Genomic DNA, 13,511 nt, shown 5'->3' with positions numbered 1-13,511 from the left:
CACAAGAATACATCAATAATTATAATCAAATAGTATGATGTACATAAATGTAAACTGTGCTAGTTTAAATAATGAGTACGTTTAGTACTTTAAGTACATTTTCTGCTAATACCTTTGTACTTTTACTTAAGCAACATTTTGAATACAGGACTTTGACTTGTAACAGTGTTTTTACACTGCGGTATTGCTACTTTTACTTAAGTAAACTATCTGAATACTTCTTCCACCACTGATAATGATAAACATGACAGAAAACACAGAAGTCTGCACATACATTTTTAATTTTAAATTATATATTAGATAAAAGGCTTAATGCTTCATTGTGAAGTTACTGAGCTCCCACAATTAACAGTGTGCTTCATGAGGCAAAGCAGGATCAAACACAAGGCTGCATAGGTAATATCTCTGAATATTGTGAGGCACCCAAATGCAATACACAACAGTCCATTTCTTTCTTAGAGTATTTTTAATATCTTTGGTGCCAACTCAAAGCTTAGCATAAAAACACTTTGTCTAAGGTGTAACAGATAACAGTACTGTATGTGTTACACAACCCGAATAGAGCGTTGAAGATACACTGCAGTGTTAACTATTTACAAATACCGCCCTCTTCAGGTTAAGAAGAGGAATCTAAATTCTCTGAGACGCAAGTGTTAAGGTTCTCACTGCTATTAAGATCACAGTGAGCATTTTTTTTAGTTGAGTAGCAAGGTTTTTCTTCCCCACACAGGGAATGAACTGCAAAAATAAAAGACACTCAAAGCATTCTGGACAACTTTCGGTGCTGATGTTTGACTAAGGGCTCTCTATGTCTGTGGTACAAGCCTTTAGGGACTGTACACAAATTACTGTGGTGGGGAGGGGGATCAACAATACAGCCATCTACAGTTGTTATTAATATTTTCATTAGACCCTTACCTCGACTCAAAAAAACTAAAACAACCTTTGCTCAGGGTCTCCAGTAATACACAATTCAGTTGATATAATTAATTTTGCCATTATATCTAGAAGTGCACAAAGGCCTTAAGATTATGTGTTCTACTTTAAACTTTAATTTGCCATTGGAATAACAATTTTTACCTAGCCACCAAATCACACATTAAAAACTGTCATGTTTATATACAATTACAATTATTTTTTATTTTTAAACCAAGAGTTCTCGTTGTCACTTTATATGGCGCATTTACATTATTATTATTATTATTATTATTATTATTATGTACTTTACTTTACTGTACAGCTACTTTCATTTAAGATGCAGAATAAAGTGAATGTGGGAGCTGCTACTGAATGGTGAGAAATGAAGTGCCCTCTAGAGAGACAATGTTTAATCACACACAAAAAAAATTCTCCCTCCACTCCAACCATAATAATTTCTGTACAGTCCCTTACAAAGAGTCTGTTAAAGAAAATCCATTCTCAGGTTGTAGCACTCCAAACCTCCGTTTATCTCCATCTACCAGTGCACTCAGCCTCCTGTACCAAGTGTTAATTACTGTAGAAGTAAATGCTCTAGTTAAGCAGTCATTTTACTGATATCATCTCTTTTGTCCAGTGACCTTATACTGAAATAATGACAGTGTTAAGCAACATTTTTTTCATCTAGAATGATGACAGAGAAATATATTTAGCTATCATATGAAATTATTACCCTCTGTTATTATCCTCTGTAATGTAATGAATGTACATCTGATTCATTTGAAATGTTTTCTGTCACTATAAAAATGGCCCCTTTAGATCAGCACAAAAGCCTGATGGGTGATGCTTATCCTGCCTACATCAATATTTGATGTGAGAAATCTCATGTTCAAACATCATTTGGTTCAATAAATGCTAATTCATATTAAGCATGATAATAATGGATGGCAATATCTTAGATGTCAATGACAGAGATGCTGTTCCCATAACTTCAGCATCACCTGTATTACCACAGCTGTATGACAGCGCTGACTCTGGCCGACCACTGACAGAGTTACTGTGTGATACTTGGGATGCTGCGAGATCTCTTCATGATGAGACGCACCTCAACATCAGGGAGGCTGTCCTGTTTAGTCTGGGCACAGCCTTCATCTGCTGCGGCCATGTGCAGGTCGAAGCGCAGCGACACTGACTTCTTCCGCAGCTTGGGATTCCCTCTGAAGAAGGAGCCCTCCCACTGCTTGATCACCTTGTCAATGTTCTCCGTCCTGACAAAACGGGTTGTAAAACACCGCAGTAAAAGGTGATGACAGTACATGTTAAATGTCACAACATTATGCATTTTCAGATTTTTTTGACAATGAAAGTACATTTAAAAAACTGTTGGCCTTTATGTTGTAGGTCTGGTCTATTAGTGTTCAGGAACATACATATCATATAGTTTGTTTACATGATTAGTTTTTTTTTATGTGAGTGTCAGCTGGCAGAAGTCTTTCTTTTTTGTAGTTTTATTGTGCCTTGTTATCCCATTTGGAACTGGCTGTGTTAATGGCATGGCACTACAGTAAATAATTCATTTAGTTGTTATTCACATATGTTGGTGAGGCAGGCTGATAAATTCACTGCGCAATGACACCAGGGGGCAGAAAGGGAGAGCACGTTGCTGCTGAAATGTCAGAGCCGGAAGTGCCTTAGATATGGCCTTGAATTAGAGTTAGGGCACACTGATTTATAGAACATGCACATAATTTGTGATAATACACAACCAGTCACAGAAAAGAACTGCTAAGGATCAGAATCTGGGATCTTATGCTCTTTGAACAGAATAACTGGAAACCTGCCTCTGCAGCAGAGAAAACCACTGAACAACAGATAATCAGAATAAGAAGAGAAGGTTTGAGCATTAAGATTTGTTGAGTTTTAAGCAGAAGTTGAAAAGGTATACAATATCAAAACAAACATTTGCCATGTGAGAATTAGCCTTGGTTTAATTACTGTAGGAGATTATGGTGTTAAGCAAAGCACCCACTAAAGTACATATGGCAAGCTTGTTAACAAACAGTGGCTCATTTACACTAACAGCGGTTACAGAGAAACACTGACATTTATTTGGAATCATGTTCCTGGACAGCTAACCAATAAGTTAACCAAGTCTAATATTAACTCTCCTGATACTGTAGCTCTGCTTTGGTCCTCACCAACCTCTTTAGCAGCTCAGTGCTCCACTACAGTATGTTCACTAGGTAGTCACTAGCTGTAAGAGCTTTTTTACTGAAAACAAGCTGGCTGCTGCTTCTGGAAACAAGGTTAATTAGGGCGGTTAGAGCAAAGCCAATCAGTGCAGCTGCTGGCTGTAAAACCAAAACATTGAGCTGAAAGATGCTAAAACAGAGCTTAGGTGATCACATGTGACCCTTTTCATTATACATCTAGTATTAATGCTAAAATATCACTTTGTACATCTTTAATGAATAATAGTCAGTCACGGGTGTAGGTTTGGTCTCAACATTGGTAGACCCCCCCCCCATTAGAGCCACACCCAAAGCACTAGAGATGCACCTGTTCCCTCCTCAGCCTGCTCTGCTTCTCTTGCCTGATGCTGTTTCCTACATAATACATTTCATGGGGTTTCTAGCTTATCCATCATGAAGAGTGATGTTGGTGAGCCCTACTGTCCAACAGTGACATTACTGAATATTTTTCCAAATAAAAATTCTGCTAAATGATATAAAAGTGTATTTTTTCCAGACTAAGTGTTGTAGTGCAGTCAGCAGATGACCATTAATGTGTAAAGTGATTTCCACAAATTCCACAAAATTATTTTTCCTTAACTAATGGTTGAAGTATAACCAGCAGACAACCAATGAGGTGTGAGGTAATTCTGGCAACACTACACTGGGTAAGAGTTAAGTAATTGAATATTTTTGCAGTAGGCCTGTCTCTTTTCAGTGTTGCACTTTATAGACAGTCCCTGCACACTTGTGTTTCAGTGGCTGCACATTGAGAGGAGGACGGCTCATTTTGAGAAAAATGAGCATGTAGCTTGTTTACATTACTGTGAAACAAAAGAGATGTCATTTCTATTTTAGTAATGTTTCGCTATTGATCCGGAAACTTTGCATCTGTGAGTATCTCTATAACATACCACTGTCAGCAAATGGAACATGAGCTTTAGATCGACCCCCTCCCTTTTACTCAGTCAGGCACATCGGAATGATCTACAGTGACTTCACTCCATAGATACTGTGCACGGTGTGTAGGTTTGCTCAAATATTGGTAGGGACATTTCCCTACTGTCCATATGCAAAACTATGCCCTTGTAGTCAGTCCACACTGACGAAGAACACTGCAGTACTGTTCATCATACCCAAATTAACACTGGCAGAGTTAATTTAAACAATTTGAGTGTGTAAGTATTGACTCTTTTGTAGTTAAAATTCAACACTAACCAATGTTTTTTTCAGTACTGTTGTACAGTGTTAGACATCAACTATCTCACTGGGTCATTTTTAACTATGCAAGTGTTACCTTCATATAAGACTATAAGGTGTAAATAGAGCTCTTTTGAATTACTAGAAAGAACTTAAATAAAGACATGTTCTGCTTAAAACATTTATTTTCAAAGGTGCCTCACATAAATATTTAAGTAACTTTTTAAAATGTGTAGCAATATGGAACAGTGTATGCTTTCTCTTGCTGTCAGAGTATTGCTTATCAAAAGGTCTAAAATACATAAGCTGGTCAATGCAGTTCACTGTCATGATTCGGTTCCGCTGCTTCCCGTCCGGCTTTTATTTTGACATTACTTCCTGTTTTTGTTTCACCTTAGTTTCGGTCTTTTTACGTTCCTAATCACTCACATTAGATTCACCTGCTCCCGATTAGTTTGCACCTGTTTGCACCACGTTATAAGCAGCCTTCACCCATTAATCCTGGCCAGATTAAAATGGAAGGAAATAGGTCAAAAGGTCTAAAATACATCAGCTGGTCAATGCAGTTCACAGCACGTTCAGTATTGGCTTCTCTATACAGTATGCGAATGGGAATTCAGCACTTGCAGACTTAAGCATTGTTTGGAAGCATGAAAGGATTCCTAACTGAAGTATTTTAATGTCGTCAGTCAGAGAAAGAATCATAAAGGACCATTCAGAAAATAACTTCAGTAGGCTGTCAAGTGACTTGTACTACCTGCTGATCACAGACAAAACACGTAGCCAGAGGTCTAATTAAACAATAGCTAGGACAAAACATGCCCTCCCATATGCACATGCCATGCCTAATATGACATGACATAATTATCTTTGTTTCTAAAAATACTATTTAGAAAACAACTGGTGTCCTTACATGACACAACACATATTTACAACAAAATTATGAGGCAGAGCTGGTTAAGACATAAATGCATGCCCCTGGGCTGGCAGAGTGACTGTGCACGTACAGGTATGTAGTATTCTGTGTACATTATATATGTTGCCTGGTAACACCCGGAGCATGAGCAAAGAATTCCACCTATGTTTTGTCCAACAACAACTGGTACCACGCCCTGAGGATTCCACTCCAGGCGGGTATCTCCACATCAAACACAAGCCGGGAAGGAAGAAAAATTTCCACACATAAATAACTCATGGGAACCTGTTCAACCAACCAAATGTTTTATGCCTCATAACTTCTTTGACATTTAAAAGTAATTCCTTTGATTGTCCGCAGGACCAGACATCGCCAGGGTGGGGGAATGACATTGTCATTAGGAATTTAAAAGCCAATAATAAGCTCACCAAGTCAAGACCAATATCACTTAGAGGTGTTAAGGCTTCAGGAGATTAAACAAACAAGAAACGACTGCTTGTTTTTACACTTAAAATATATTTATCTGGTCAATGTACAGTGCACACTAAAGTGATGCTGTTAGTCCCGGCTGCTAGAAATTGCACACATAGTGAACCAGAGGTGCTGACTACAGGTCAGTGAGGGCCAAAAAGATCAATACTTACTCAATAGTCCCGTGACCCTCCGCACTCTCTTGCACCACATTGCCCTGAAGGATCTCTTGAGTCTTCACAGTTGAGATTGGCAAGTCTTTAGTTTGCTCTGGTTCTATGAGAAGACAATAATGACAAATCACAAAAAATATTACTGTATTAAAAGAGTGTGTGTCTTACCTGTGAGTATCACAAGGCTTCGCTGTCTATGGAGTATGCTTTTCTTTAGCCCGTTCTCTGCTGGGAGGAGTGATGGGATTTCAGGCAAAGGCTCAGACTTGGGCTCGTCCGGAGTAACAGTGGGGTCACTAAAACCATTCTCCAGCCCATTTTCCTTCGGCTCTGCCATGGAAGACCTCCAGGATCGTAGGCCCATTGGCTGCCAATTATGACCCATATACCTGGAGGCAGGAGGGCAACATTTAGAGTAATAACAGCCAAAATGAATGTGGCGTGTATCTACAGTATGCATGCCTGCTTGTGTGTCTTGACTAAAGTGACAGCTTGACATTCTGGAAAATACACTTATTGGCTTTTTTGCAGAGAGTTAGACAAGAGGACTGATGCAGCTCTCAAATCTTTATGCTAAATGTATATCTATGGATAGGAGAGTTGTGTTAGCATAAAAGCTGGGAGTAGGGGTGGTTGACAGCTAGCTTAGTTCTGTACAAAAGTTTGGAAAATCCTCCTACCAGCAACTCTAAAGTTCACTAATTATCAGATTATATCCTTAATATATAGCTATGCATTTAAGGTGTACCAAAACACAAAGTCTAAAAATGGCAAACTGTAAAACCTGTTTCCCACAGTTTCCAACCTTTTACTAAACTAAGCTAATTGCCTGTTGGCCTATTGGGTGTAGTTTCATATTTAATGGACACATTAGGATTATACCCATTTTCTTATCTAAGTCTGGGCAATAAAACAAATTAAGATATTTCTCAAAATGATGAAGTATTTCATTTAAGGTATTCGGTATTCAGAGGAACAGCCAAACAATGAGCTCTAAGGGGGCAGGTCAGAGCACGTATTCTCACTAAATGCATGGGTGTACTTGATGTCTCAACCTGCAATGAGAGTAACGTGCGCTTTCAATTTCTATACACATAAAATCGACATAATCCATAACAGAATAGTAGGCTTTGAACAGACTGAAAAGCCAAGACATGAAATGATCTGTTTGACAGCTATATAAAGGAAGAAAAACAAGAAAATCATTTATTTACTTTGTTAAGTGCTGAGGAAGAAATACATGTGTCAGTGATGTTTGTGTAAATGAAGTGTTCTGGGAAAAGCTTTTCAACTAAAAAGTACAACTTATCTTCCTGGGTCAATGTGCAACCACAACATTCAAACGGATTCCTTCCTAGAACCTGTAATGTTCCTATCCCTGTCTCTGTCTCTAGCCCTCACCTGCCCTCCTCACGCTCCAGCAGATGTCGGTAAGTGGAGATTTCCCGTTCCAGCCTCATCTTGGTGTTGAAGAGCTGGCTGTGGCGCTGGCGCTGCGTGGCTAGCCCACTCCTCACCTGCTCAAGCTCACTCTCCAGTCTGGCGATCACCTGGGAAAGGTCTTGTAGCTGGCTGGAGTACAGCTGCTGTGTCTGCTGCAGGGAGCTCTCCAGGCCTTTCTCCTGGACAGCGGAATGCAGGGCACTATTAGGATTATGACTGGACAGTGGTTAACAGTGTAGTAACTGGGGTGTTGGCCATGGTGATAAGTGATGATGTATGTTTACCAAGCCATGCAGGGTCTCAATCTCCACCTGAAGGGAGTGCCACTGCTTCCTGGCCTCGACAAGCTCAGCCCGGGCCTCCCTCAGAGCAGCGCCGCTGAGGTTCACCTGTGCCCATGCTGCCTCCTCCTGGGTGAGGTGAGGGGGATCAAATATTAAAAGATAGAGAAGAAGGAGCACCACCACCACCACCATAGACAAAAACACATGCACACTCTCAGTCTTTTCAATAGTAAACACAACTACACAACCTTCAGCCCTGTGATATTACTGCATTAATAAAATAACAATGCACAGTATGTGCAGTAGCTGATAGTTAATTTTTGGAATTAATAATATTAGATAAATAGGGCAGGCCTGATGAGAAGCATAGTATACAGCCGCCTCACACACACACACACACACCTCTTGGCTAAAAGTTTTCCTATTCGCACTCAGTCAGAGGAGAAGCAGCCACAAGTGGTGTACTTAGGAGTGTGAGTGCCAGTTTTAGTAAACAGTGAGCAGAGGTGACACCCAGGCCTGTGTGTACACACAGTTGTACAAGCTGTGTTGACACACTGTATATCTGCTGGGTGTTTCATACTCTCTGTCCTTGTCCTTCTTCAAATGCAGTGAAGTGGCAAAGCTGTCAGTTATGACAATATTTTTTACAGTAAAAACTGAAGAACTCACTCATGTTATTTAAGTTATTTTCTGTTGAATTTATTAATCCAGTGATTGTCATTTTGTTTTTCACAGCTTTAATGTTCTTTAATCAACAGAGGAATTGTGAGATAAGCAAATGTGTACAGAGATTATCCCATAACAGTGCTTCATTACTGATAACACTGACACTCATTACTAGTTGAGATGAAGTTTGATGTGAAAGGCAAAGGATTTATTATTCCAATGTGCGTTCAAAATTGTATCATGTAAAAATAAAAATATTAGCAGTGAAACGTATCCAAGTATCAAAAGTACTCGCATTTTTGACCACTGGGAGTGCTATGGAGCATTTTTTAAGAAGTGGACCGCTGTTTTGTTTGGAGTGTACACTTGCTTCAGGATGCACAGGCGCAGTGTGACTCACATTCCTGGCACCAGTTTAATGCAGGATAAAAAAAAAAAAGAAAAGAAATTTTGTTTGCATTGCAAATGTTTTATAAGGAAGTATTTGCATTGTTTTATTCATTCCACACATTTGTTAGACTTCTGGATGCATGTTTTTAAGAGAAATGTTGAATGTAAACAAAACTTCTGTTTATAAAAAACTCAGCTAAATCTAAACTAAAAACTAAAATGCATGCATCATGGTTCTGACTTTTCACTGTGGCTTGCACTCCAAGGTTAAGTGGTTAAGAATGCAAGGAGGGGTTTTTTGCATAATAATATGTTAATATACAATATAATGTAATATTCAGCTTGCATGTTTATATACCCAGTATGACACTCCTTTTCAGAAAGACAGTAAAACGTAAATGTCACTCATGAATACTACAGACATCATGTGGGCTTTTGACTGCATAATCCTTATTTAATGAGACAGACAGAGTGGGTCTGATGTAAACAATGGCATCTATAAAACCCACTCTGATTTATCTCTGTGGCAGCTTGCAGCCTTTGCCAAAGACATTTTATTGTCACAGTCAGACCAAAGTCATTGTGCAGTGCCAGGGGAACACAGAGGTATCCAGACTGCACTGTTTCTTATAATAACAAAAACAGCACAGTTAAAATAACAGTAGAAAAGCTCCTATTCTAATTAAAAAAATCTGCTGAAGCCCTGCAAGATAGATGAGAATCCTTAGGTTGTAGTTTGGTTCATAAATCTTTAACAAAGCTGAAGGCTCTTTCACACAGAGTATATACACTGATCATATACTGTAGGTTGTGTAATAGTGTGTAGCACTGAACATAGCAGGATTTAAATTAAGAGAATGATGAAGCAATCCTGCAGGTTCACACACAAACTTGCAAGAAGCCAAATACAGACACACACATACATAAGGAGAAACAGGCATAGTGGGTTCTAAACCTACAGCCTTTGATCACAGTCAGCAAACACCTCTCTAAACATTTAACTTCAGTGACTGCAAAAACAGCAGCTCGTCTTGCTTATGGGACAACCTGAAGTTGGTTTTGAGGGTGTGTCTAGCTGGCAGTGGGCCAGGATGATACAAGAAAGGGACAAAAAAAAGAGGTTAAGTGAGGATGCAGGAGTGGGTGCGTACCTCACTGAGAACTCCTCTGTGTGTTCTGGATGCTGCTGCTGCTCCAGCTCCAGCTCCAGCTCCAGAGCGGCTAGGCCTGACCAAGCTGGGGTGTGGATTTGAGCTGACGCCCAGGCTGAGGTGCCTCTCGCCCAGGCCAGGAAGTCTTCTCTGCTCATACTGCGTTCTGATTCGGTCGAGGAGCCGGGCATGCTCCATCCCTGTGCCATCCTCCTCCTCCCCTCTTGTTGTTGTGGCCGTCGCTAACAGAGCATCGCAGAAGCCGACCTGCTGCAGCTGCAGAGCCCGGGCTGCCTGCAAACAGCCAACCAGAGTGAGCAAGAGGGGGAGGGAAGGGGAGAGAGAGAAAAACCGAGCCAGAAGGAGAAGAGAGTGGAGGATAGACAGAAATACAAGAGAAAAACCAGACATAGAGAGAACTGAGACTGGGCCAAAAATAGTTTGTGAATGAATAGGCAAATGCAAAGGAAAAAAACAAAACACAAGAGAAGTGTGTTTATGTGTGAGTGTACTGAATATTTGCATGCATATGTGTGGCAGGGGGCAGTCCACGCAATGCAGAGCCAAGAGAAAAAGAAAAATCATTTATCGGGGCCTGTGTGTGTGTGTGTATATCCAAGAAAATAGCTATATCCCGAAGTATATATTTAAATCCATCCATCCATCCATTATCTATACCGCTTATTCTGAAGAGGGTTCCGGGGGGCTGGAGCCAATCGAGAGGTGAGGTCCACCCTGGACAGGTCACCAGTCTAACACAGGGTTGAAGCTTAGAGACAAAGAACACACACCCACACTCACTCTTATGGGCAATTTAGAGTCACCAGTCATATTTAAATACAGTAGCCTATATTCCACAGTTGTAACATGTGCCTGGGTCAGGTTCATGTAGCTAATGCTCCTTCTTATTCTCTGTGGTCACATCTACCAAGCTGGCAAAATGGATCCTTACAGTTCTTATAGAGCTGTTATTAATCATTGTCCTTTTATAAGTCAGATAATATCTCATTTTTAAGGCAGCGTACAAAGCACCTATAAGAGTCAAATGATATGCTAGCATCTGTGTGAGACTGTATGTACGCATTGCCATTTAGCTCACAAAACTCTGTTTAGCATGCTAACATGCTTAATTTAACATGTTAACATGCTAACATTTACTAGCCCTGTCCAGCAGCCTTCCAAACCACCTTGATCAACTCATCACTTGCTGTTGGTTAGTTAACCACTTCAACAACAACAACAACAACAACAACAATTATGTCAACGTTGATTAGCTACCAAGTCAATTACTGACTTTTGATTCTAGGTACTCTGGTGGCAACAACACTTTTCTTGTGTTATGGCTAATTCACTGCTAGTTCAGAAATCAAACCACTCAGTATTTAAAATAAAAAAACCCTCACTGCCCTCTAGGTGTCACAGTCATTGTGAACATTTTACACCCTCATGTATGGGCCTAGTTGGCAAAACCCCCCTATCACAGCCCTCAGTTACACTTTTCAGAAAAACGGAGCTCTTCAAACTTGAGCTTCCAGAGTAAAATTTGTTATTTGTGATACTGAGCTATACAGATAATTAACTTGACTTGACTTCAGACTGCTGTTGGATGTCACATTTACATTCCTCTTTCATCCAGGAGGAGACTGTTACCCTTTACAACTCCTGAGCAGAAGACAGAACAGTGCTGTTGTAACAGCAAATGAAAATGAGTCTAACAATGTCCAACCATTCAACCTACAGCCAACTTCACAATAAAGCTTCAGCTCCATCCACCAATAATGCACAAAGGCCTACTCAGAGTGGATTAAGAGGGAGAGTAACAACATCTCCATCGACTCTATAAAGACTGTTTTTTACAGTAAGGGTGGATTCTAAGAATGTTGAACAGTTCTAGAAATTAGAATCAGCGCCACAGAGTTACATTAACTTGTTATCTTCCAAAGTAAGAATTATACTTGTGACAGTTTAAGTTAGCAACGTGTCAAAACATTTATACACATAACAACCTTTTTGACTGCCTCTCTCAAATATTGGGTCACTTTAATAATTAGGTACCTAGTTAAAGTAGCTGAGCTATCTACAACAGAACACAGAATTAGTTTGCAAGGCTGTACGAGTCATTAAAAGTAGTAACTGCTGATAAATCCTGCAGAAAACATTTGGAACTATTTGAAGCTTTGAATCATGTGACCCCTCAATGTTGCAACTCTTCTATCCGAATGGCTCTGGGCCTACCATCTAATCTTCATCTAATGTCCACAACACCAGAGTTGATGCTTGACTCATAAACTTTGACTTCCATTTGCTGGGCTATCCAGCCACTAGGTGTTTGCCTGCAAGGGACACTGCAAGAAACAAAAATCCTCCACCAATTTTGGATAGGCTTATTAGTTTATTCTTGTTCATATTAGTAGCTATTCTTGTTTTCTCTGTGAGGAATGTACTCCAGTGATATCATAAAGTAACATTTCATTTTATTGCCTGGACAAATAAGGGTACATTAAGATGAAAGTATTGCAACTGTGAGTAGAGATGGAAAAGTACCATGAGAAAGAAAGACAGGCAGGCAGACAGAGTTTGAAGAGAGAGAGAGAGAAAAGGGAAACAGTGGAAAAATGTCATAACAAGCATTTGCAGTACATTTAGTGACCTCAAACTCCTGGTGCATCTCCTGCAGCTCTGTCATTGAGCAATGAAGGTCTGCCTGCAGTGTCAACTGGCTCTGATCTGCCTCCCTCTTTGACTCCCTAAGCAAAGCCACCTGTTGCTCCAGAAGGCGGGTGTTGCGCTCCTCTGTCTCACACCTACAATGTCAACAGCTGAGGTTATTTTTCATTAACACTACTCATACATTAATCATATAAACACGAGGAGGTAATATGTCATGGTCAAGACATCAGGAAAGAGAAAATATATTTATTCAAATTAACACATCCAAAGTTTTGCCAAATACCCTATTTAACTTGATTTAAAGGAGATTCCAGTAGTAGCTAATGCGTATACCTATGACTCCAGTCCCATCCACAAATAATGCAGGTAATTTCATCTAATGTCCCTCTGTCTGTCCTGCCACCAGGGGCCAGATGCACAAACCTCTGTGAAGATTCATGAATAAAACTGTGTGTACACACACTAAGACAGGAGTGAACTTATGCATTGTTTTTGTCAAATTTATAAAGCAACATGTATGCCTAGTTTTGTTTCATAAATCTCAGTCATTGTAGAATTGGGCACACATGCATGAGCCTCTTTTCCACTCCTGCCTTTGGCTATAAATAAATGGTGACACACTCTTAGTCAATCATCTGCACAGAAAAATGGTGCCTGAACCACAATTTATTAGACATGGCAATGAAAGTATAGTTCAATGAGTGCGACTGGAGAGGTGGAGAAAAGAAAAGATGATTTGTTTGGTGGCCTCAATTCAGGGATCACAAACAGAAGAAAAGCTGTTGACTGGCAGGCTATCAGTACAGTCAGCTGAGAGCAGAGGACTGAGGCTGAAGTAGAAAAGAAGAGGTTGGATGGTAAGCAAGAGGCAGAAAACTGCATATATGTGCACAAAGAGAGCATGAGAGCAACTCCTGCATTATCTACAGAGAATGGATGCATTGCACTTTTGGCCACACAGCTTTACAGGGAATCACAGCTATATCATAACACTC

At 40.0% G+C, this 13,511-nt stretch overlaps 1 protein-coding gene across 1 annotated transcript in view; it reads right to left on the bottom strand.

Annotated features, from left to right (window-relative positions):
* Nucleotides 1–292: 292 nt before the first annotated feature.
* The window catches only part of krt222 (keratin 222), a 14,362-nt gene continuing 1,143 nt past the window's right edge, over nt 293–13,511 (bottom strand). Inside the window, exons 2-8 of the mRNA XM_020594134.1 lie at nt 12,497–12,650; nt 9,847–10,140; nt 7,637–7,762; nt 7,311–7,531; nt 6,078–6,298; nt 5,910–6,012; nt 293–2,186 (exon numbers count right to left, since the gene is read on the bottom strand). Coding sequence (XP_020449790.1) covers nt 1,973–2,186; nt 5,910–6,012; nt 6,078–6,298; nt 7,311–7,531; nt 7,637–7,762; nt 9,847–10,140; nt 12,497–12,650 — 1,333 coding nt within the window. The 3' untranslated portion in view covers nt 293–1,972. The remainder of the gene's footprint in view (nt 2,187–5,909; nt 6,013–6,077; nt 6,299–7,310; nt 7,532–7,636; nt 7,763–9,846; nt 10,141–12,496; nt 12,651–13,511) is intronic.

This window comes from Monopterus albus, unplaced genomic scaffold, assembly GCF_001952655.1.
Source record: "Monopterus albus unplaced genomic scaffold, M_albus_1.0 scaffold22.1, whole genome shotgun sequence".
Classification (NCBI taxonomy): Eukaryota; Metazoa; Chordata; class Actinopteri; order Synbranchiformes; family Synbranchidae; genus Monopterus; species Monopterus albus.
Note: the sequence above shows the minus strand (reverse complement) of the source record. Positions and strands in the feature narration are given on the sequence as shown.